At 40.8% G+C, this 21,555-nt stretch overlaps 1 protein-coding gene across 2 annotated transcripts in view; it reads left to right on the top strand.

Annotated features, from left to right (window-relative positions):
- Positions 1-1,035: 1,035 nt before the first annotated feature.
- LARP4B (La ribonucleoprotein domain family member 4B) overlaps positions 1,036-21,555 on the top strand; it is a 53,540-nt gene continuing 33,020 nt past the window's right edge. For both annotated transcript variants that reach the window (XM_030444115.1, XM_030444114.1), the window contains exons 1-2: positions 1,036-1,383; positions 18,840-18,974. In XM_030444115.1, coding sequence (XP_030299975.1) covers positions 18,894-18,974 — 81 coding nt within the window. In that variant the 5' untranslated portion in view covers positions 1,036-1,383; positions 18,840-18,893. The remainder of the gene's footprint in view (positions 1,384-18,839; positions 18,975-21,555) is intronic.

Raw genomic sequence — 21,555 nt, 5'->3', positions numbered from 1 at the left:
TTGGTCAAGCAAAAGAGCTCTTGAATCTCTTGGAATTCGCTGCAGTTTTATATAACTGAAGATATCTTGTTCCCAAACTTGGTAAAGTGATGCCAGGAGTCAGAAGTGTCCCACAGAGAGAACGGCCTCCCAGCTTCCACAGCTTTCCACGTGGGACAGAAGTCTCCTTCACTGAACACTCCTCTCCCAAAATCCCATTTCTCGCTCTCTTTTGAAGCCGCAATTTCCCAACTTTGCTCCTGAAGAGCCGGAATATTCCGTGGCAGGGGCTGGACAGGTGCCTGAGCCCCCCGGTGCTGCTGTGACACAACGCGCCCCGAGTCACCCCAAAACCTGACCGCGTTCCTCCGCTCCCAGCCCCCTCAGCCAGGCCCGGCACTGCCACGCCGGAGGGACCGAACCGGAGGGACCGAACCGGAGGGTCCGAACCGGAGCCCCCGGGCTGCAGCCCCCGGACAGGCAGCTCAGAGCCGCTATTCGACCCCTGCCCTGCATGACACGGAAAACGCACCGGTGCCCTGACAGCCACGGCCCGGCTCTGTAAGGGCCCCGGGGGCTGCTGGACCCGCGCCTCGGCCGCAAAGTGCATGACGAACGTTCAGAAGCCGCTATCCCAGCCCGGAGCGGTGCGGGGCGCGGTGCGGGGCTGCACATGGGCGGTGCAGAACGCTGCAGAACGGTGCAGAGCAGTGCTCTGCCGAGGCGGGGCCATGCCGGGGCGGTGCGGGACGGGACTGGGCGGGGCTGTGCCGGGAGCCACTGCCGCCGGGGAGGCTCCGCCCCGCTCCGCCCCGCTCCGCCGCGGGGTTACGGCAAGCGTAAGGAGCTAAAAAGCCTCGGGTGGGCGTGTGGCGCCGGCCCGCCTCCGCGCGCTCATTCAGAGCGGGTGACGTCAGGCACGTCACGTGCTGCCGCTCGTCACGCCGCGCGCGGGGCCTCCTCCGCCAATCCCCGGGCGCTGGTGCCGGTCGAGCGCGCCGCTCCGCGCGGTGCCGCCGGCCAATCCCTTCCGCCGCCGGAGGAGGGACTTCCGCCGGGAGCCGGAAGCGGGTCTCTCATGCGAGCGGGTGGTTGAGTCTCGGCTCGGAGACGTTTCGGGCCCCGGAGCCGCCGCCGCCGCCTCCTCCTCCGCGCCCCGCTCCCCGCTGTGCTGCCGCCGCCTGCTCCTCCTCCCGGCCCCCGCCCCGCTCTCCTCTTTCCTCCTCCTGGCATCCGGCGGCGGCGAGGCCCCGGCGGCGGCGGCGGCGCAGCGAGAGGCCCCGGCGCTAGCGGAAAGCCCGGCAGGAGCGAGAGGCCCCGGAGCCAGCAGAGACCCGCCCCGTGCCCGCCCGTCTGCTCCCCGTCGAGGCCCGGCCCGAGGGCGGCGGCGGCTGCTGGTGACAGGTGAGTGCCAGGGGCCTCCGGGGCCCGCGCCCTCCCGGCGGCGGCGGCGTCCGCTTGGGCCGCTCCCGCGTTCTGCCGCCGTCCCCCGGTGTGAGGGGGAGATTGGGGGCGCTGGAGGGGGAGCGGAACCCCCCGTTCCGCCGCCCGCCTCGCACCGGGGAGGCGGCCGGAGCCGCCATCTTCCCACCCGAGGCGGTTCCCGGGGGAGAGGTAGGAGGGAGGAGGAGGGATCCCGGCTCGGGGCCTTGATGGTGGCGGGGAGAGGTCGAGTCGCCGGGGCGGGCCGCCGGGGCCGCTCCCGCACTGCGGCCTCACCGAGCAGCCCTCGCTGCCCCGGCGTCGAGCGGTGACCGGGCAGGGGCCGAGCGAGCTTTGCCCTCCGCGTCGGTTTGGCGTTACCGCGGGTCCCCGCGGGCAGCGGGTGCGGGGGCATGCCCGAACCACCGGCTGCCCACCCGAGGCAGAGGGAGCCCTCGTCCTCTGGGCCATCACGGGCGGTGCCAGCTCCTCGGCCCGGGCCGGGCGGGCTCTCGGTGCGAGGCGCGTCCGGAGCAGAGCGGCGGGGTGTGCGGGGGCAGCGGGGTGTGCGGGGGCAGCGGACCGGCTGCCCCGGCAGAGTGCGAGCGGTAGCGCAGAGCAGGCAGGAGCAGTCCTGACGCAGCCGCCACACAGTGTTTTGTCCCTCAGCTTTGGTTGTCATGGGGCCTTGGCTGGCTGCTTCGGCTGAGTTGTTTTCACTCTCGGTTTCAGTTTGTGCAGATGCTCAAAATTACTACATAGCCTTGTCCGCAGCTTAAACAGATATGCACTTGCCAAACAATCTTGTACAAGATTCTTGTGCGGCAGGTAAGTATAATTATTTTTATTCTGCAGGTCAGAGAATTGAGGTAAAGTGGTTAAGACTTGCCTGTGGCCACAGAGAGCGAGCTGGTTTCAAAACCACTGTTTAAACTTGAGTCATGGTTGGGGTAAAACCCTGGGAATTCTGGCTTCCCATCCTGCATCTTGTCTCTGGCCTAGTTTCGTTGGCCTCAGTCTGAATCCTTGGTAAAACTGGAGTAGGACTCTTGCTTAAGCAATGCCTCAGGATCACTATTGAAAGCCTTCAGCCTTTCATGTGGTTTTAAGTGTCGTATCAAACTTAACTAGTTTTTAAGATTTGGATAAATTTTCAAAGGTCAAGGCGCGTTGTGCTCTGTTTTTTAAACTTGCTGGGATTTCACAACTCCTGGGTTTTAATTCTAATCTGGTAACTGTTTTTATCAGTTGAACTTTCACTTGTTTCCTGCAGATTTGTAAGCAGTTCTTCAAGTTAATTTTTGAGATAGGAAGCTAATCAGCTTAATCACTCTAGCTATTAGCAGAATGTCCATATTTTCTTTTTTTTTGTTGTTGTTGTTGTTGGAAGTGAAAGGAAGGAGGAAACTAGGGTGAGGCCTGATAAAGCAACTACAGAAAACAATATGTATTTTATATGCAATGTTTATGGGCAATTTACTATTCTAGGCATGTTGCTGTTTATGAGTGTACACCATTAATATGGAAGCTGAAATTATGATGTTTAATTTGTCTTACATTTGGGGGAAAAAAATAATTAAATCCTTCTTGAAACTGAAGGGATTTGCATAAATTAATAGAAAACTATTTTACCTCTTGGATGTTCCTAAATAAGCAAGTGCATATTTTCATGGTATATAATCAAGTCCTTAAGTGTACACAGTGTTCTGGGTTAGGCTGAATTGTTTCTCCTGTAGTTCTTTGTTTTTTCAAGTGTTTACACACAAACGCCTTAAGGGAATAAAGGTGTTAGTGCCACTGAGTTCTGCTTTGCTTGCATTTTATGGCTTGCTCTAATGCAGATATGCATATAGAAAGGTATGGATGACTGCTGTGTACATATGTATTGTTTAGATATGCAGTTGGAACTTAAATTTTTTTCAGTACAGAGCAAGATGGAAGATCGGGAGCCAGAGGTAGTTGTGAGGGCTTTGAGATTTGAGGTTCTTGGTTTTTTTCTTTTTGAGATGTAACCATGTAGGCAATTTCTGACTGGTGTTTTACTTGATTAGAGTGACATTAACTACTCAGTCTATTTTACTGAAATGCAAAATAAATACAGTCAGGTTTGTCTGATCTGCATGTTCTGAGGAGATCTGTTGCTGCGTCTCTTATTAAGTCTCATGGAGTCTCATATCTGGCAGTGGCTTGGGCTTTAAATCAGTTGTGAGCTTAATTGGCATGGTAATATAAACTCTTTGTTAAATATTTATTACACTACCTCACAAAATGCACATGCTAGACACAGAAGAGCCATGTTTCTGGCCATACTGCATGACAAATCTAAAATGACAGCTGAAAGGTAGCACAAAAGGGGTTATAAAGAACAAAATAATTACGTATAGATGTTTCATCAGTTGAATTTTTTAAAACTAGGTGGATTTTTTGCACTTCAGCACTATTAATGTTTAATTCTGTGGTGTCTGTACGTATTGATCAGACATTCACTATCTCTTAAATTAACAGATAAGGTATGCAAATAAACATATAGAGCACTTGACTTTTCTTGTGCCTGTGTTGGAAGGAGCAGGTTTTGTTGAGGTCATCAGCCTTATCTCCTTCAAGAGCATTCTTGTCTTGGAGATCCTCTGTAAAGGAAGGTGCAAAAGGGGCTGTAGAAGTAGCTGACAAATGCAGCATCAAGAAGGCAAAAGCTGGCACAGAAAATGGTAAGAGACACCAGATGAAGAAAGGAAATAAACACAGTTTATAGTCCAGATAACATCAAGCTTTGGGATGTGTGTGTGTGTGTTTGTGCATGCACATGGGAGGAACTGTTATATGATGTAAGACATTGTAAAAAATGTGGTTTCCATAGTGTTCTGTTCCTTCAAGCATTTACTAGCAAATGACACTTTTATACATGAAGTTTGTTTAACTCCTAGAAATAACTATTAAAAATAGTATTTGGCTGCATTTATTCCTGTATATAGTCAATCTTTTGTATTTGCATTCAAAATGGACACACAGGTAGGAGCAGGAAAGGAAGGATGTTGCAAAATAGGACGTTGTAAGGAAGAAAATGAACCCATCCCCCTGCAGTTTTGTAAGAGGCAATTTTATGTGGAGAGCTGAGTAGAAGAGTGTAAAACCTACTCTTCTAGTAAAGGCCCCTAAGAGGTATTTGAGCCATGTTGTCAAAACAAGGCATACACATGCTGAATCTAATACTAATACTGCCATTTTGGTCTATAGAAAACAAGATCTAGACAGATGGATTTCTACTGTATAAACCAGTCATTAAATTAGGGAGTGGGAAGTGATGTAAAACTTAAAACTAGCATTTTTTAAAGTTTGTGATAACCTGAAGAAAGTGAACATGTACAAACACACACACCAGCTTCCCAACCTCCCCTGAACTGATAGCAGGCTTTATCAAAAGTCTCAATTAATGATGTTGTAAATACAGTTGTAAGCTGGTGTTTTGAGGAAATTGTTTTCTTTTCCTATATATTAATTATCTTCCTGTGTGAAGGAAGCTAGTGTATCATAGCAGTCAAACATGAAACCAGAATACTGCTGAGCACTTTCTCTGAATATCAAACTCAGTGATATTCACCTGGTCAATGAAAATACTTCGGTGCTGTAAATACTGGATAATTGATGGAAGACCTGTTGCTCTTCAAACAGTCTGTTTCCTTTAAGGATTTGCTGCCTTTGAGTGACTCATGATTAAAATTTATCTGAAACTGGTGAGTCTGAGGAACTTGGTAGGAACAGGAGACCAGAAGCTGATTTCTTTGTCACCCATTCATTTAAATTGTCTAGCCAAGTTCTGCAAGAGAGAAACGAATTCTGTTAATTGGCCCACAGCTGATAATTGTTAACTTTTGGGGATGTGATGAAGACAAGGATTTATAATCTGTTTTTTCACTGGTCTTTCAGGTCTGTGTTCTCTGTGTGTGTTGTCCCCCCCCTTCCATTAAGAAGCAGGTGCTACAGGGTGATACCTGCAGACAACAGAAGTACTTTGGAGTACTTAAATTAGGTGTGACTGTCACACAGCATAATTGTGTGATTAGGATAGCCCTGATGGTGTTCATTCTGTGATGTGTGCTGCTGCAGGTATTTTGTGTCTGGCTATGTGTTTCAGGAACAGCTATTAACTCCAAAATTGGAAGTCTGACTGGGCTTGCTAGTATGTGGCTGGCAACTCGGCCTAGAACATTGCGGGGAATCGGGGAAACGCTGTTCTGACACCCTGATGAATCACCAATTTCTTTGAGCCTTAATCTATTCCAACACTCGTTTACCATGGAGGGATGGGCTATGCATATTCTGGATCCTGCCAGTCCAGCTCCTTAATGGGGAGCTGAATGATGTAATACAAAAGGAATCATTCGTTCATAAGCTGAATGGATTGCCACCTCTGCACTTCCAGCAGCTTTGTTGTTATTAGCATAAGGCTGTTGGCATGTAAGGTGCTGGTGTCCCCCAGAGGATACCCTACACTAGAGGTTTATTCTGGGTTGCCTTTATGGCCACCTGGGATTGATAGATACCTTGAATTCAGTGCAGATATATTTAATGTGGTAGTAACTCCACATAGCTTTTGTTCTGGACTGTATAGATGTAGATGCCTGCAGATAGCTATAGGCATGCATCTGGCATGGTAGCTTATGATTAATTGGATCTAGAATAGCTTTATCTCTTAGGAGCTCCTTCCTAAAATGTTTTTATCACTTTCACTATTGAAAATAGCAAGCATGGGCAATATAAAGACTTTGGAAATTACACCTTCAGATATTATCAGTAATTCATGTGGGACTTGTTCCAAAATATACCGAGTTTGGGTGTAGTAGAGAACACAGTCATTTTATCTAAAGCTTGTGCTTGGGTTTTTGCAAGTCTAGATACTGTATAATTTCATTTTTGCTTTTAGGTTTCTTGTTTTCTTGCACAGTTATCAGAACAGTATTTTCCCTTTGCTTAGATAAATTCTCCCTTAATTTCAGACTGGCTCTTCCCTGCTTACTTCTGGAAATAAGCAACAATGATGAGTATTAATACTTTCTTGATAGTAAAGGATGTCTTGGTAATGGAGTTACAAACTTTCTTCCAAAAACTGTTGATTTCTCTTATTCTGTGGAAGTATTTGTCCGTATTTCTCAGCAGACCTAATATTCTGCATTCTATTTTCAAGTATTTTATTATCATAGGATGCCAGTGATCTGAAAGGGAATCTCAAACAGCAAAATACTAGTTAAATAGTAATTCTGGTGATGAAAAACTATTTAACCATTTGATAAATCTCATTCATCAGGAACTCGACAAAATGCCTGAAGCTTTACAATAAAATTTCTTGGCAGCTTTATGGTTTTGTTTTCAGTGTTGGTATCCACAAGCATATTTTGACAGGTTGTGATGCTGTCGCAGGTTGCCCCACAACAGAGTCTGGCTCTGACTGCTGTTCAAACAAGGATCTGATGAATCAACAGGCCAATGTCCAAAGTAGCTTGCTTTTTCATACCCTGGCACTGAAGATTTATGGTCAAACACTTTGTATCCTACTTGTTTCTGATTCTCATTCTGCAAATTAGAAAAACAGCAAAAGGGAAGAATGAATTGGGACACAGTTAACTTGAAGTGTTAAGGACTACAGCTTATGAAATAGCTACCTGTATGTGTATAATTTGCAGTCTTCTCTCAGAGCTTTGTTCCCATTCTTTATTGTTGCTACCCAACAGATAGGGACAGAAAATGGTCAACATGCTGCTGTTTAAAGCAGCATGGTGAATGGTATATATATTTTTTTTCAATATTTTTTTTTTTTAATTAACCTGTTGCAGTTCAGCATATGATCTATTTTGTTATAGCTTTGTTTCTTAATTGATGTCAGGCATTTTAACTACCTGGTTCAAGGAATCAGTGGAAATTTTAGAAGTCTGTGCCCAGTTATTTTGACTTGCAGGGAAGAATTATTGTCCTTAAATCCAAGGTCAAATATTGGAACAGTCCATTCTTTAGCAAGGAGTCAAAACCTGAATTACCAGTAGTTTTGATTACAGTGATACTCTTGAGAGGTGGGGTGCTTTGTGAACAAATGTGCACCCAATAAGTAATAGTCTTCCATACAGTCTTCTAAAAGTAAGCAAGGGTTGCTTCTCATTTCAATGAAGCTTGTAATGGGGGGTGCTGGCTTTTCTAGAAGGAGGAAGTAATACTAAAATGACTGGATTATTTGGGTTAAATTCTATTTTTGGCAAAGAGGTTAATGAAATAATCATTGGCAAAAACATCAGCTTCCTTTTTGTATTACAAAACCGTATATGACGCTTCTTCTGTAAGTAGTTTAATTTCAGTTTAGGTTTTGTGCTGAGCGTGTTTCAAAACTTAAAATAACATATTTTAGGTAAATTAATGCCTTTCAAGTCATCTAATTAAAAAAAAACCCCAAAGCCTCAGGGGAGTTTATCCTACACTGTATGTTTTACAGAAAAATTGTTTGTTAATCTTCAATTATTTTAACAAGGAGTCAAGGACTGTTGTATACATTGTTATTGGGAATGATAAGAGAACTTGCATGACAATTTTTAATTTACCACTATAATTGTCAGCATCTTATTTGGTTCTATATGTGTCTCCCACCTGGACTTTACGTAGGTGTGGACCATTTTCTCCCTCACTTCTCAGAGCTGTTCTGACAGCAGATGTATCCCAGCAGTGCTCTAAGAGCTGTCCCATCAGTCCATGTCAAATCTTTTCCAGAATTGTAGTTCTGAGTGAATTTGAACGAGATCTTTGGCGTTAGATTTCTGCTTCCCTGAATTAGGCATTTATTATGTGGTCTTAAGATGTGGTGGTGAAGAATCTATCAAATTGGCTTTGAAGCTATGTGTGCGTCTCAAAAAATAATTTGAAGTACTAAAATAGTGTCCTAGGAGTTCCTAATACAGTTTTTGATGTCCTCTTGTTTAAGCACAGCACTATTTGCAGATTTGAATCAGAATAACATGGTTATCTTAACAGTATGGTTACTCTAAGATGATAAGCTTGATAAGACATATTGAAGAACATCAGACTTCTACCCTCACCCTTGGAGCTGCACTAAATCTTAACCTTATAATTTCAAGTGATGGTTTTGGTCATGCCTTTCTTAATAAAATTCTGCATCCTCTTCTGTCACCTGAATTTTTCTGAAGAGGGTGCTGTCTATAAAATCTTTCTGGGCAGAGCTGGGTTACTTCCTTTCTTCATTAACTATGTTGCCTATGGTTGCAGACAGCATCATGAATGTACATTGGCCATCATCTGGTTAGCAGAGTAGTGAAGTGTGTGGAAAACTTGAAGATGACATTGGTAAATCAGGAGGAGGAACATACAGTATTTGAAACAAGGAAGTTTGTTGTTCCCAGCATTGCTAAACTGATATTCTTCATGCACAACATTTAACTCGTTCCCTGTAAGCAAGTACTAAAGCTGCTGGCACTTTGTCATGTGTCCTGTGTTTTAAATACCTGGTGTTTCTTTGAGAGCATAAATTAACACAGCTTAAAAAAATTAAGTAGTTAGTAAAATATAGTAGAACTTTCTGGTTTGGGGAGAAAATAACTTAATGACAGGTCTGTTTACTGCATCCTGAGATGCTGGTGAGTGCTGGCCATCAACGTTCAGGATACTTTTTTATTTTTTTCTTCAAGTCAGGAGTCTGTATCAGTCTTACAATGAAAACTGCCTCTGAAAGTGAAACAGTTTCTGTAAATTTTACGACTCTCTATGAGCTCTTAGCATATTTGATTGTTACTTCAGCAATGGAATAGAAAGATTAATCTCAAGCAGACTCGATAAATAAAAAAAAAAGCTTGGTTAAGTGAGAGCAATCTGAGGAGAGAAGGGAAACAAGGAAAATACATTATTATGCAAGATACTATTCTTGCATAATGATTCCTCATGTGTGCATGAGTTCAGAGAGGACATAATAGAATGAGACAGACTTAGTATGCAGTGTGCCAAAGTAAACTCACCTTCTAGAAAAAAAGGTATGTTCCAAAATGGAACTGTGGTTTACTGGGAGAAAAAAATCCAAGAAGTCTTTTCACATGGCTTTTTCTGGTAGCCTCGTTAATCTCTTCATGTGGTGTTTTGGTTGGCTATGGAAACAAGTAATAAAGGCTGAAGATCTACAGAAGTTTTTGTAAAGTTTTTTATTTTAAATAAATTAGAGTATAAGACTTGAAGTTAGCATCTACTGTTTAGAAAATGCTTACTTAAAATAGTACAGAAATGAAGAATATTTTTTTAAATCCATTGTCATTAGTACTAACAGGTATTAGTTCCTGCCCCATCTACTCCAGGACAAGTTTAATTTTCTTTCCTGTTCAGTTTACTGCTTCTGGTCTATTGTATCTCAGTCCTCTGCTTTGTGTGTGTATAGTGGTTGTGTCCTGTTGCTAACCCAGGTCACCTCAGTGCAGACAAGAAATGTGGATGATGATAGCTGATGATGAATTAGGTAAGTTTTTGCATCTGATGGTGCTGAACTTCCAAACCAGATTTTGTGATGCTTTCCTAATGTTTGCATTAGGTGCAAAAAATAATTGTGTCAGGGAGCCATATTTGACATTAAATAGGGGTGTTGTATTAAAAGCCTGGAGTAGTCTCCCAACTAATTTGGAGGCATAAAGGTAGCTGAAATTGAGAAACTTTGACTTACAGAGAATTTCAGTTAATCTAACAAAGATCACACCAAAGCATCTAGAGTTTATATTTGTGTAACTGGTAAACAATTTTAGCAGCTGAAGATGTATATTAGTAAAAACAATACTGCTGTATTTGCATTACCTTAGCATTGACTTGTATTTGCAGGCACTGTTGCACTGTGATGTAGTCAAATGTAATGAATAAATGCAGGTGGATTGGAGCTTTATATGAAATTAATTTGAGCAGTGAGTTAGTGCAATATATGACACTTGTGCTCTTATGAAAACCTCATAATTAAAAAAAATTTTTTAAAATCTTGTGGAAGGAGGGTGCTTCCGTGACATTCTGCAGTGTCTTTTAACCCATGCTAGTAATAAACTTCATGTTTTTTTTTTTATACTTGTCTGTTATTTAGGCTGTCTGGTTTTAGAGGATTACATGAAAAGTTAGTTTTCCTCTAGTATTAGGCTCATTTAACTCTGCCTGGAAGCAGAAGGAGGTCTAAAAAGCTGTTCAGACTCCAGAGGGTCTGAAACTCCAGACTTGTCCTTCTCTAGGTACTTTGCAGCATTGCTGCCCTGTAGTCAGGCTTAGTTGGTTTTCTGTTGTTTTGTTGGGTTTTGGTGGGTTTTTTTCAATACAAAAGAGCAGTGGTTTGCATTGACCTGTTCTTTCACTCTTGGTTCAATACAGGTGTGTTCTGCAGGGATTTCTCTTGGGAACTCATGCAGGAAGGATAATCTATTTTTTTTTAATCCCCTAGTAGGAACTACCAGTGGTGCTTTGTAGGCAAGAGTGATAGCAACAGTGATGTGGACTTGACTGGTTGTCACTCAGAACTGTAGTAGGATTAAAAGGAAGGATTAATTGCATCAGTTCTTCGAGTCTCTTCTCCTCTACTACTCTTCTAGTGGTCCCAGAAGTGTGTGTGCAAGCAGCTACTTGTAGTTCTCTCTTTAATTGTTGGTAGAAAAGGGGGATTTGTGCAAATTTATTTAAATGCTGTCCTTGCTGGTAATGTGTTTGTGTGTTCTTTCCTGGAAAAATAGAGACACCAGGGCTGGGAGGTAGGCAGGAGGTCAGATGCTCATGAACCTAACTGGGGGGAAGTGATGGAATATTTAGTGAAAAATCATGATACTTTGAGGTACTTGCCTAATGTGCTCAAGTGACAAATTCCTGATCTCTTTCTTACGAAAGATAAAAGACCTTTTTTTTTACAGTGTGAGATGTGTTCTGGTCTTTGTAGACCTTGGTAATTAATGTAGAATTTGTGATTCTAGATTCAATTAGATAAAACAGCTTTCAGGAGAGCATGAAGTTGTGAAGAAGTGTGGCCATAAATGCTTCATATTAAGGTAGCATCCCAGCTTTCATTTCAGAATTGTTATAGCTGGGCTGAGCTGCTGACAACCTTAACTTTGCCATTTGAGGGTTTGCTCAGATAACACACAAGGGTTTATTTTCATTAACAGCTTGGTACTTTTTCAAAATCATGATCTGATAAAAGAGTATCTTATCTGACATGATGGTTATAATAGACATTAAATACACATCCTCATGGATAACCTGCAGGGTGTGTGCTGTTAGTCAACATACAGTGAGGAAAACAAGCTTGTGGCTTTATGAAGGATGTGCTACATGAAACAACCCTGGTTAATTAATGAGTTGGGTTCCTTAATGTTATGTGCTTCAGCCTGCAGTCAGAGAGGGCTGTTTCAGATTTGAAAACTGAGAGCAAGCTGTAAGCAAACTGAAAAACTGCTCATGGCATAATCACACTTGTCTTCAAGGCACATGATACTCTCACCAGGCACAAAAATTTCTTCTCGGGGGGTTATTCCTGTCTTGGTAAACACTCCTGGCATTTTTAAATTGTAAGATTTTGGTAGATTCTTGCTTACTGTAGATTATCTTGCTCTTGACTGAAAGTTTTTCCCTATACATCTGTACAGAGTACTTACCACGTATCACCACATTTCTGTGGTATTTTATCATGTGTGTAGTAACTTATTGCTTGGACTACTAATTACTGTAACAATCTGACTTTCTAGGTTTGTAGTCTAATCAGTTGTGGTGTGTGATGCCATTGCAAGGCACACCGCATGTAAGATGTTTCATAGATTTTTTTTTTAATAAGAAAATGCAGCATTCTGTTTAAAAAGCAAGGTTTTTGGTTTCTCTAGAAATCTCAGGCATTATGAAGAGAGAATTAAGACAATTTCAGAACAGTTTTGGGCACTAATCAACCTTATAAGGAATAGAAAGTTCTTACATTTTTGAAGTAGATGCAGCAGGATCTCTAAACCATTTGAGCTCATTTTCTGTTGCAGAATTTTAAAAATGTGCAGCATTAAGGTTTAGGTGGTCTTCTGACAGTGCATTTCTTCCCTACACTGTCACCATGTCTGTTTTAAAATGCCTTACACCTCCCCAGTGTCCTGTTGTGGATTCTCCCTCAGTGCTTGTATCCATGTTTCTTTGCAAGAATAAAAAAAAGTTGCATTGTAAGCAATTTTCTTGTGAAGAAGGGAGACTGAAACAAATCAGAGGGTACTTTTCTCTATTTTTGAAATCTAACTTTCCAGCCACCATGCCAGCATGTACAGTGGGTGCATGTATGTTTTGAAATTCTTGTCTGGCAGGCTTGGAAAAATGCCTGGGTCAGGCTAAGCTCCAGAAACTAGATTTTCAACTTTTCTCCAACTGTTTAGCTAATTAGCAGTTAAACAAATTCAGAGCCTTGTGATGATTTAAAAAGTAGTATTGTATTTACCTTCTGTAGACACATGCTGTGACTAAATATTTATGTCATGTCAGCTTTTTAATTGCTGTTGTGTAATACAGAGTTTACAACTGACAGAAGCACAGTGGTGATTGCAGAGATCACCACTGACAAATGTGCTTTTCAGGGTTGTTAAATTTTTTCATTTGCAGCTATTTTGTGCACTGTGATAACCACTTCGTAGTACACTTTCTGTTAAATAAGGCCATCCTTGGAATGATAGGGTTTTTTTGTCACATCTGTTCTGTAAAGAGAATTATTTCCTGATTTGAAAGGCAATATGGGAACCCCTGAGTTCTGTCACAGCCTTTCTGTATCAGATTGATGCAGCCTTATGGGGTGGTTCATCTGCAGAAGGGTTATGTGCTCCATGCAGCTGGGTGTTGGTTCAGCTCTTGCATTAACAGCTGAAATCTTTCTTTGAAAGTCTTCTACAATAGCTCTCTTATTCAAATTGCAAGCTCCAGTTTGTATAACTGTTCATAACACTGAAACAGAGGGAAACTTGCAGCCTTTCAGGACTCAGATTTGTCAGTTTTTCTTGATGGTGCTCTATAAACTCAACTATCCTATATCTGAATCATCATTTTTACCTGGAATAAGAATATATGCCTTGGGTAATCAAAACACTTGATATAATAAAGGTAAATTTTGTTTAAACAGGAGGAAATGTTTAAATGAGTAGCATACTCCTGAAAGAGGCATCTCTCATTTCTAGTATCAACTATGAGATGTATTCATCAGGTAATAAAAATCTTTCCAAGCTGCTAGCTCTGATTACGTTTGCTGCAGTGTTGTGATCCTTGTGGATACATCAGGACATGAAAGCTGGTGAGGAAGTATGTTATCTCTGGTAGGAAAAGGGTTTCTGTCCTGCAGCTGGAAGGTTGGTATGATGCTTACGTTAAGCAATGCACCTCTGTTTTGAAAACATTTTAGACTTTCTCATGTTCCTGGAAGTGTATTTCTGTATTAGTTTAGTGAAAAGTTTCTCTTAATCTTTGTTTAAAGTTTCTAAAATGTTTGCTAGAAGAGTTCTGCACAAAACCAAACTCCAGTCTATTTTTGTTTGTGCTTACTGCAAGAGCAGTGAAAAGATCTTTTATTCTAGTGAGCTTTTCTGTTGCACCGTGTGTTCTGTTAGCAGTGTGAAAGTTAGTTGTCAGCACTTGCATTTGTAAATCTCTTTTTAAGGGCTGATTACTCTGGGCTGAAAGTTGGCAGGCAAGATCTCAGCCCTAGAGCATTGTTTGTGGTTTTGCATGTTTTTAAATAACAGATCTATCTGGCTGGTTTGATTGAGAACGCATGCTGCTGCTGCTCAGACTCTTGTAACTCTTGACAGCAAAACAGTCTGCATAAAAGCACACTTTGGATATTAGGGAAGAAGTTAGAGATTACTTCTAATAAAAGTGGAGGTGGGAGGATCAGGGTATATTCTCCATGGAAGTGGAGTTTGTTGGTTGGCTGGGTTTTTTTTGGAGGGGGGAGGTAATATCTTGGTTTTCCTCAGCCATGTAACAATAGAGTAGATGTGTCTTCCTAGCTCTTTGTGAGGTTTTGGTGTATGTGGATGCAGTGTTTATATAAATATCTTCAGACAGTTGAACATTAACTCTGCCAGTGCTATAAGATACCTAAACCTGAACTAAATGCAGTGTAAAGGTTAGCTTGATGTTGGCACCACGGTAACACACATGTGGCTTTTGGATGAGAGCAGTCTGAGCTCTGCTTGGTTTGGCTCCCAGACAAGAGTGATCATGTGGTTGTGTGCACTTATCTGTATAGGCATCTTGTGGACCACTACTGGTTTGTATATCATAACTTCTGAAATGATGGAATTCTTATAACAGGATGCATTTGAACATACTTTGCCAGTAAAGGACCATGTTGTCAACTTAAACAACAAAACTGTCTACAACCCACAACATTTTATTTGTGAAGGTGGTTGTGGGTGTTGCAGAGGGAAAGTAATAAGCTGAAGCATGTGCTACCTGTGCCACTCAGCCAGGTGGTCTCTGTCCCTCCTGAGAATATTCATGGAACTCCTCCGATTAACCACTGCTGACCACGTGCCCTCAGAAACAGATCTCTTAAAGAGTTGCTGTCCTCCTTGCCCTTGTTCTAATGAGAAAACAGCTGTATTGAAATGCTCTTCCCCTTCCTGTTGCAGTCAGTAACCTAGCAGACTGAGGAGTGTATTAGTTTGAGGGACAGTGAGGACTTCATTGCAGATTCTTATGTGCAGATTCTAAAGAAACGAGTTTTTATCTGCATATTAAACTTCTGGGGTGTAAGTGTCTTGCCTAATTAAGAGTTTGAACTGCTTTTGTTAAGCTTCTGTAAAGGCATGCACTTTCTCTTGGATTAGGTAGTTCTGGAAATAAGTATTTGCATGTAGTGAGAGTAACTTTCCTTTTGACATCATGTATCTGATGTTGTTGAGTTTGACTTATTACTCTGGCGATTGAATAGCAAGCCAGAAGGAAAAAATGCAGATTTAGTATATGCATTTATGGAATTGAAATGATATAATATTACAGAAGTTTAATATTGTACTTGTAGATCATTTCATAAATGCAGGCCATTCTTCAGACTGTGTGACTAGACATAATTTGTGGAAGATGTGTTTATTGTGACTGTTTGCTATAGACCAAAAATGTTATTTAAAAGCCTAGTTAAGAGATTGAGTGCTACTGAAGGTTTCTCATGTGGGTTTGGGTTTTTTAATAATTTGAATGAAGAAGAAAATTGTATTCTGCTTCTGTCAGCTCACTTCTGCCACAGGTTTTACAATCTCTATCTCAAGCAGCCTTGCCTACTTGCATTTTTCTCTTGAATATCTCCTTATTGCAGCAATTCAGTGTATCTTTTAAAACAGTGGGTAAGTTAACTCTTCAGTGGGATAATTTTTATTATATTTAAAGGCCACATTTAACTTGTTGGTTAATTTGATTATTAAAATAACATGGAGGATAAATTGCCAAACAATCAATCCTGATCTGTAGTTTCTAGTACTACCAGATATTGGTTGTGATTTCTGTAAATAAGCTTGCATATGAAGATATATGACAATACTAACAAAAAACAAGCTGTATCATCCCATGAAGAACCCTTAACACTGTGTTTTTTTTTCTCTCCCTGAATTAACATTGTTTTTTTCCACAAACACTATTCTCTGACATGTCATGGAAGCCTGAAGTCATAAATGTTTTATGCTTTAAGAGATTGGTAAATGGCAACTCTGTGGTGGAAAAGTTGATGGCACTCTTTCCAGAACAGCTCTGCACATGAAGTTGTTTGAAGTATATTGCAACAGCTGGGATTTTCCAGCAGAACACTTGAGGTCCTGGAGATCTCTAGCAGTGTGACATACTAAGGGAAGAAAATTGCACAGCAAACTCTTTCTGCATTTGAGGTCTTTCTGTACTGCTTAGCCAGTTGCAGAAAGGTAATAGCTGATTGTTGTTAAAAGGATGGGATTTAGAAGACAGGTTGGACACTTCTCTCTCACTTGTCTTGAGAGGCATTTTGCTCCTTGATGATCAAAATGCAGCTTAAATACATAGGTTTGTACTTAATAAAAAAAAGAAATCTGTTCACAAGGTGAGTGGATTTTCTGTGTTATGTATTGCAACAAGTTTTTGTAACTAATAATAATATCAGCCTGAGTAATCCAAGCAGAGTTGCCTACAGCTTCAGTTTACACCTAGCCTATGATAAGTGTCTTGTGTAATCTCATCTAAAGGACTTCTGAAAAGCAGTGGAGTGATGTGCTGCTCCAATTGCTGATGGCCTTGCCCAGGAAATCTGAAGTTGCAGCATGCATGTTGCAGTCATACGTTATCTATCAAGTTGGCCAACAACTTGTCTGTCCTCAGCCAAAATTAATGATTTAGCTGAATATTTTGCACTTGATGGACAGTCAGCAAATGCTTCAAAGGATGTACGTGTAGTGGAACTTTACTCTGATTTGTTAGACTCACATGATCTTTTCTTTTATGTACCAGAGGATGGAAGAGACTGCAGCATGACCAGGGACAGGCTGATCCAAGAAGGGAATGGGAATGTGTGAGATAAGCAGGCAAGGTAGAGGGATGCAAAGTGCCACCTTGGCATTGATATGGGGATGAAAATGCTGAGCAGCTAACATCACTGCTGACTGAGATGCATTTGTCTTTCTGTGACTTGTGAATCTGGACTAATGTGCATGCTCAAGATTAGTGTGAACAGCAAATACGAAATGTGTGAGCAGTCTAGTGCTCTTTCTAGAAAAACAGTAATACAAAAATTCAAAAGGCTAAACCCAGTTTATTTAAAAATTATTAACAAAAGCTTTCTCCAGGATACTTAGAACACTTTACATGGTGTTAATGGGCATAAAGCTTCCAATGTGTGGGTTTGAGCAACACAGGCTATAGCTATTTAATATTTGCTTTTGGAAAACTGCTTTAATCCCAAGGATTATTCTGTTTTATAAAACTCAAACGTCCTGAATGAATTCCAGACTTTCTGCCATATAGACTCACTTTGTGTGTGTGGCACTGTATGTGAGAGGCAGTATGATTTTTTTTTCTTGGTGTGTTTTTTTGTCTGTGTCATTTATCCCTTATTTAAATAGTTTCTATTCCAAGAAGAGTTCAGGGTGTTAGGAAAAGAGTCTTCCAGTAATACTGAAGTAACACAGTGTGTGTATTTTATTCAAAACCATGTTTGTCATCCAGACTTTACATCAATAGCATGAACTGATAAGGAACTGTTAGTCTAAATTGAGTATTTTGTCCTCTTGGAGACTTCTGTATATTTGTTTCTTCAACTGTGTATGCAAAATATCTTCTGTTTAGTGCCATAGTCCAGGTGCATGAGACAGCTCATAGATGAATGTAATAATTTTATATAAAAATTTTAGACTTTATCCATCAGTTGTTATAAAAGCTTTTGCTTTTGTCCATTTCAATACATAGTGTAGAGGAGATTCCATGGAAGGCCATAATGTCATAGACAGAAATACTTCTTAACTCCAGCCTTTTGGAGTCAAGATAAAAGGAGCTTATGCTGCTAGAGAATGGAATTATATTGCTGCCTTCCATGTGCTTAAATTACTTTTTTTCAGGAGATGTAGGGAATCTCACCCTGGAGCTTGGAGTCACTAGCTTGAAGGTGAATTGATTGAATTTGATTGAGCTTGAATTTCTCTCACATGTTGTTACAGATGCAGTACTGGAATCTCGCATAAATAAATAACTCAAAAAGCATATTACAACTTGTTCATAGTTCTTTTAGAAAAGAAAAATTTTTAAATTACACTGATTTATACATCCTAGTAGTTATCTTCTGAGACTTCATGCTTTAACTGAGATCTTGCTGGTTTTTAAGGACTTTTTTTTTAAAATAACAATACTAAATAATAGCACAAATTTCAAAGTGAAGTTTGCTGCCATACCTTTATTTTTCTACTCAGTTTTCTACTTGTGTAATCAAAAAATAACATTTTAGGCTAAGGGAGCAGAACAACTCACTGAGCATTACTAATCTAGCAGAACTGTTGTAACATGCTTCTGAAAATTTGCAGAGATTAAGTGACAGAGTAGTTGTAGAAGACAAAGGTTGGTTTGTGTCTAACTGCTTCTTAGTAAGTCTACCAGGTGGTATGAAGAAGTCGTGTTTGAAAACCAATCTAAATCATTAAGGAGAGAACCAAGTGAAACTTTCCCAGTGGAATTTCCCTGCCCAGTGCTGGGGCAGTGTTCATCTGCACTCCCAAGGCAGGAAGCAACTGGGAGCTTGAGCATAGCTGCAAGATCTCTTCATCCTTGCCTTCTGCCCTAATGTTTTCTCTGAATGCACCTCTGAAAGCATAATCCTGACCGTGTTGCTGGGTCTTTGGTCTGAATCGGCATGGCACCTCTGAAATGGCAGAGTTCTCAGCAATTTCAACAACCACTTACAGTCTTTTGTCTTCCTATTTCCACAGCTTACAAAGGTGACCAGTAAAGTTCTCTCTGAGCAGCCAAAAAGCAGACAGCTCATGACTTCTGATCAGGACACTAAAGTTGTGGCTGAACCGCAGGTGCAGCAAGTACAAGAAGTTAAGGACGGTTCTCATCTAGTAAGTATTACAATTACGTATTCCCCTGGTGTAAGTGTTGCATTAAACAATTTTTTTTACTATGCCATAATCAAAATTGTACCTTGGCATGTTTTAGGTGACAGTTGGTGATGGCTTTCCAACCTAAAATGCTGAAAAGATCTGTTGAAGGTGGCTAATTCCATGCTGAGTAGGAGCTTCAGCTTAACTACAGCCCTTCAGGGGATTTAAGTGAACTGCAAGTTGAAACAATGTGCTCTCATTTAAGGCATAGGACTTTAGGCTATGCAGCAGTTGTATATCAGTCTTGAGTTAGGTTCTAGCTCACACATTAACATGTGAAGAAAATACAGGAAATGCACTTGGCATGTACCTATAATTGAAAAAAGTGCAGCCTCATACAAATAGGAAATTGCATTTTCTCACAGGAATTTTGCTTGGTTAGTTCTGCCAAATGGCACATGCTGCTCCTTCCGTGCTACTGGGCAGACTCCAGTAAGTTGCTTTATGGGATGCTTTTGGCAGATAGTGCTGCCAATCATAGTGTGTGTATGTATCTTTCAGTTGAGTGAATACTTCATTTGTGTGTAAGCTCTACCCATAACATAATATTTTAATCTTTGATCATTAGCTGTATCTTGGGAGGAATGTTTCCTCTTTGGACAACTTGAAGGGTTTAGTTCCAGTGTAAATTCTACTAGGCACTTAGCCTGTAATATGTGAAGCAGCAGATGCTTGCTATTTCAGCTTAACCTTGCAGCAGATGCTTGCTGCTTCAATTTACCTTGCAGCAATTATTAAGGAGCATTTTGAAAAACACTCTAAACTTGTGCTTTTCTTTCATAAGCCAGCTGGTGAGTTTTTGTTTTTGTTCCTCTTCTGCACCCCTCTCCCCCCCATCCCCCCTTTTTTTTATTTATTCAGGTACTCAGGGCATTCGTTTCAAAAAGCCAGTATGTAAACTTCCATAAGAGCCTCTTGCAGATTTGCTTCAAAAGCTCGAAAATGTCTGTGCAATTTAAACAAGTGCATTAGTACTAAAGGTGGTTTGATTAGTCTTTACACTGATGTGCTTTTCATTTGGCATGTTAGAATTTTTATAAAATTACATATCACCTTGGATCTAAATCTTAATTTATTTTGTGCTTATTTGGAGAGAAGAGAGTGACCATTTCTTTCAGTTTTAGAAAAATCTGTCTGCTCTTTTCCTTTGTAGAGGACACTAATGTCAGTTCAGATATCTTGGAATATATCATAGTGCTATAGTGGAACATTTCAAGTAACTAATTAGTTTGAGAATAAAGCAGTTCATTTGCTGAATATTTTATTCCAAAAATGAGACTTGTAACTTGTTAAGGAGCATCATATGAGTATTTGCACAGCATCAGAAAGTCGATTTGGTGTATGAAAATCATTGCCAATTATGCTGTTAGGTGGTGTTTTCAACATGATCCATTCCATAATGGGGTGTCTGCATTGAGTATGCTTTGCCAGTTCAGTTTGCAAGTTTTGCAAACAAGGCTATAGTGTGAGAAAAATGGCATGGAGTACAGGAATAAGTTAGCAAATGAAAATCATTAAGACACTTTCATCTTTCTGAAAATGGCATAGGAATGTGTAAAAATTCTGAAGTCCTGACTTGATTGCATTGATCAAGCACTGACTGTTTCTTGTGCGTTGTAATTATTTTGACATCAGAAGGCTGCCTCTGTAGATGTAGACTGTCTGTGGTGATCCTCTCCTTCAGTGTATATTTGATATGGGGCCATACTGCCATGGTATCTGGTGAGTTTTCTAAGTCTATAAAGAAGACTTAAATCTGCTTAATTATATTCCCTGGTTATTTTGACTATGCTGTTCTACAAGCATCTGCTGGTACCTGGTACGAGTAATTTTGTGGCAGTTTTCCTTTTGGAAATTTTGATACACCTCTTTAGATCCTGGAAAAATAGCCCCCTCTATATTAATCTTAATTGTTAAGTGATTATATAAAGTAATTTTTGTTACCTCTTTAAACACTAGTGATAAATTATCCTAATGATGATGACTTCAGTCAGTCTTTTTCCTTTGGTAGGCACAAAAATTAGCACGTGTTTTACTTTTAGTAATGAGCAGATAGTCAGTAGTGACTGAATCAAAATGAAAGTTTTGATGTGATGGAACCCTTCAGAAATCATTTTCAAGGGTTGCTTTTGTTAGTGATACAGAGGTTACTTGTTGACCAACAGTTTTCAAAGGCCACATGACCTTATGGTGAAGTCAGCAAAATAATTTCTTCTGCCTTGAAGTAGCTATAAATCTAAATGCTATTTAATGCCTAATACAGATTGATTGCAAGCCTAGTATGCTTCATTTCCAACAACAGCTCCTCTTGAATTTGGCTGGTTTTAATACTGTTTAACAGCAGAATTTGGGTAGTTTTGTGTGCAAGTCAATTGAAGGAGAGAGACAACTTGAAGATCCTTGTAAATTTCTTGTTAATAGTAGCTTGCTCTTACAGACTGAAGATAGATAATCTGAAGGATACCAGTAAATTTTTAGATTTGATAAATTGGAGTTAAACATGCTGTTATTACTAGCTTTTAAAAAAATCTTGAGAGCT

The sequence above is a fragment of the Calypte anna genome, chromosome 2 (assembly GCF_003957555.1).
Source record: "Calypte anna isolate BGI_N300 chromosome 2, bCalAnn1_v1.p, whole genome shotgun sequence".
NCBI classification, from domain to species: Eukaryota; Metazoa; Chordata; class Aves; order Apodiformes; family Trochilidae; genus Calypte; species Calypte anna.
Note: the sequence above shows the minus strand (reverse complement) of the source record. Positions and strands in the feature narration are given on the sequence as shown.